The sequence below is a fragment of the Lolium rigidum genome, chromosome 3 (assembly GCF_022539505.1).
Source record: "Lolium rigidum isolate FL_2022 chromosome 3, APGP_CSIRO_Lrig_0.1, whole genome shotgun sequence".
Taxonomy (NCBI): domain Eukaryota; kingdom Viridiplantae; phylum Streptophyta; class Magnoliopsida; order Poales; family Poaceae; genus Lolium; species Lolium rigidum.
This window is the reverse complement of record NC_061510.1, coordinates 243,654,837-243,657,991: the sequence shown is the minus strand read 5'-3', so window position 1 is coordinate 243,657,991 and position 3,155 is coordinate 243,654,837. Positions and strand designations below refer to the sequence as shown.

General features: G+C 50.4%; 1 protein-coding gene across 1 annotated transcript; it reads left to right on the top strand.

Moving 5' to 3' along the window:
- The first annotated feature begins 1,174 nt into the window (after positions 1-1,174).
- On the top strand, positions 1,175-2,857 carry LOC124696292 (polygalacturonase inhibitor-like). Its single transcript, XM_047229031.1, has 2 exons — positions 1,175-1,791; positions 2,245-2,857. Exons 1-2 carry the CDS (start codon positions 1,175-1,177, stop codon positions 2,630-2,632), a joined length of 1,005 nt encoding a protein of 334 aa, XP_047084987.1. The 3' UTR covers positions 2,633-2,857.
- The last annotated feature ends 298 nt before the right edge of the window (positions 2,858-3,155 follow it).

Here is a 3,155-nt window from a genome sequence, read left to right as displayed (position 1 = left end):
GAAACTGCAATGAGTACATATGTTGCTAAAGAAATAATCTGGAAGAAACCTCCTAAATTAAAGTTCAAGTTAAATATTGATGCCTCCTATGTGATGACTGGTTCGGGATCGGCGGGTGTAATGCTTGGAAATGAGAAGGGTGAGGTTTTGGGGGGTATGGCGTGTCCCCTTGAGAATCTCTTATGTGCAACGACTGCGGAAGCATATGCTATGCTGAAAGGTTTGGAGTTTTTGGATAAATTTGGGTGTTCTTCATGTATAATTGAATCTGATTCTCTTGAATTGATCCTAGCTTGTACTGGAGAGATGGAAATTAATGGTCCTTACACGGCTATCCTAGCGGACTGTTTTCAGAAGGCAAGTGAAATAATGGATATCCAGTTTATGCATTATAACGGGGAGGCTAACGAAGTGATCGACCCATGAGTTAGCTCGGTTTGCTTTTAGCTCTTAGGAGATTCTTAGTTGGATGGATGATCCACTGGATTTTATTTTACCCTTTGTTTTTAGGGATGTGAACCTGTTCACAAACTTGTAACTGTACTTGTGGTTCCGGCAGCAAGTTTCACACGCACTCTTTTCCTTCCGGGGTATCGAAGGGGACTGGAAGGGTTTTAATGAGGCGGTTTGCTTGCCTAATAGTATATTATTCCTTTTCAAAAAAAAAAAAAGATCTGCCCAAGTTGTGAGTGATTAGATCTGCCGGCGGGGACTCGGAGGCTAGGATATTTTTATCCTTCAAGATTATTAGCGTTGTCTTTTTTTTCTTCTGATGCAACGCACGGGTATTTGTGCTAGTGAAAGTAAATGCATGAATGGGGGCAGAGTTGTTTTCTTGTTGATGACGACGTTCCGGTCGCTAATAACGGCATGTCGGGTGGATCTGCCGTTTCGATGAATCCATATGTGCTGGTCAGCAAATACAGGACCAGTCGTCCAGTCGGTGCCAATTCGCCAAACAGATATCGGCATGTAGCTGTATCATGCATCTTATCCTTCTCAGGTCGTCTGGATCCAAGGTTGGTCTTCACCTCTTCTCTGACTAGTTAGATACCATTCCAATAGCTTCAACGCTTAGTAGGCCCAAGTGCATTAATTCATTACTGCATATATACATGGGGATGGAGTCGGGAGACGCAGCACACCGGAGTTGACTGACATCAAAGCCCACAGGATGATGAGAGTGTGCGCTTTTCTCGTCGTCCTCATCGCCGGCGCGGCCAACGCCGAGCCCTCTCCCGACCCTACGCACAAGGACTGCCACCCGGGGGACAAGTCGGCGCTGCTCGCCATCAAGGCCGCCCTCGGAGAGCCCTACCACTTCGCGTCGTGGACGCCCGACAACCCCTGCTGCGACTGGTACGACGTGACCTGCGACCTCTTCACCGGCCGCGTCGTCGGCCTCGCCGTCTTCCAGGACGCCAACCTCACGGGCACCATCCCCAGCGCCCTCGCCGGCCTCCCCCACCTGCAGAACCTCGTGCTGCACCACCTCCCGGCGCTGTCGGGCCCCATTCCGCCGGCCATCGCCAAGCTCTCCAACCTCTCCAGCCTCACCATCTCCTGGACCGCCGTGTCGGGCCCCGTGCCGTCCTTCCTGGGCGCGCTCAAGAAGCTCACCTTCCTCGACCTCTCCTTCAACTCGCTCGCCGGCGCCATCCCGGCGTCGCTAGGGACCATCCCAAACCTGTCCGGCATCAACCTCAGCCGCAACCGCCTCGCCGGCGCCGTCCCGATGCTCCTCAGCAAGTCGGCGGACCAGGTCTACCTCTGGCTGTCGCACAACAACCTCACGGGTGTTGGCCCAGACCCGGCAGTACTTTCGCCGTTCTGTTACCAAACACAGCCCCTGTACGTCGAGTACTTTCCGACGTAGACGACGAAGCGATTTCCGGCGAGACACGCACGTACCGAACCACAATCCGTCGGGATGCACACGTATAGTAAGCAAACGAACTGATCAATCTTTAGATCAGCTAGCACTACTCACAACTCACGTACGCAAAACTGATTGGATTGCCAAAGGGCCATATCGGTCCTTGGTTAACTTTTCTATTCAACTCACGGTGTGTTACAAACCTAGCTATTACATGAGAATATATAGTAGGCAAACAACCACCAGCACGAGTCGAACTACTGCTCGTATACTACATGGACTAGGACACACAGCGTATCCAAGTCCTACTCTGCAGAACTACCTATGAGCACGACACCGTTCCGGTGTCTGTCGTGATTATTCCTAACAACGGGCCCCATCCCGGCCGAGTTCGCCGCTGTGAACTTCGCGCACCTCGACCTGTCGCGCAACGCCCTGGCCGGCGACGCGTCGGGCCTCTGCGGCCGGGGGAAGGAACTGCAGTACGTCGACCTGTCTCGCAACGCCTTCGAGTTTGACCTGTCGGCCGTGGTGTTCCCGGAGCAGCTCGACTTCGTCGACGTCAGCCACAATGCCATCAGTGGCGGCGTCCCGGCGCAGGTGGCGAGCCTGACCAACCTGCAGTTCTTCAACGTCAGCTACAACCGGCTCTGCGGCGTGCTGCCCACCGGCGGGAGGATGGCGACCTTTGATCTCTACAACTTCCAGCACAACAAGTGCCTCTGCGGCGCTCCCCTTCCTCAGTGCAAGAAATAGAAATCATCCGGTATGACAGAGTGTCCTTGCCCCGGAAAGTTCCTATGGGCTCAAAATTTTATTGAACGTACTCCCTCCGTTTTCCGTTTAAATCGACGCCAGTTGTGCACAGAAAATAGCTTATGCATGTACATTCCTCGCGTCGTTCAACGTGAACAGAGGTAGTATACTAGTATGATGTATCTCTAGATTAAAAAATAAGAGTTGCACTGAAATAAAGTCAACATGTGCTAATTTGTGATAAAACGCCCGGAAAGTACCATGTGCACACGAGCACAAGTGCTCCTTGGACTTTTGGATTTCTGAAAATTTTCAAAACCTCGTTCTTTTATGTTTTCAAAAATTATGGCATTAAATATGTAGATAGATTTAGACACGAGGAGTGTAGTCAAAAAAGTCCCATTAAAAAATACTTTGTATTTTCGAAAATACAAAAAAAACAAATTTCTGACTATAAATAGTAGTACAATAGTACGTATATTTTGTCAGTGTACTGTCAGAAATTTGTCTTTTTTCATCTCCA

Coding starts and splice junctions, on each gene's coding strand:
- LOC124696292 (XM_047229031.1), top strand. CDS start 1,175: ATGATGAGAGTGTGCGCTTTTCTCGTCGTCCTCATCGCCGGCGCGGCC. Junction 1,792..2,244: donor TGGCTGTCGCACAACAACCT/CACGGGTGTTGG, acceptor ATTATTCCTAAC/AACGGGCCCCATCCCGGCCG.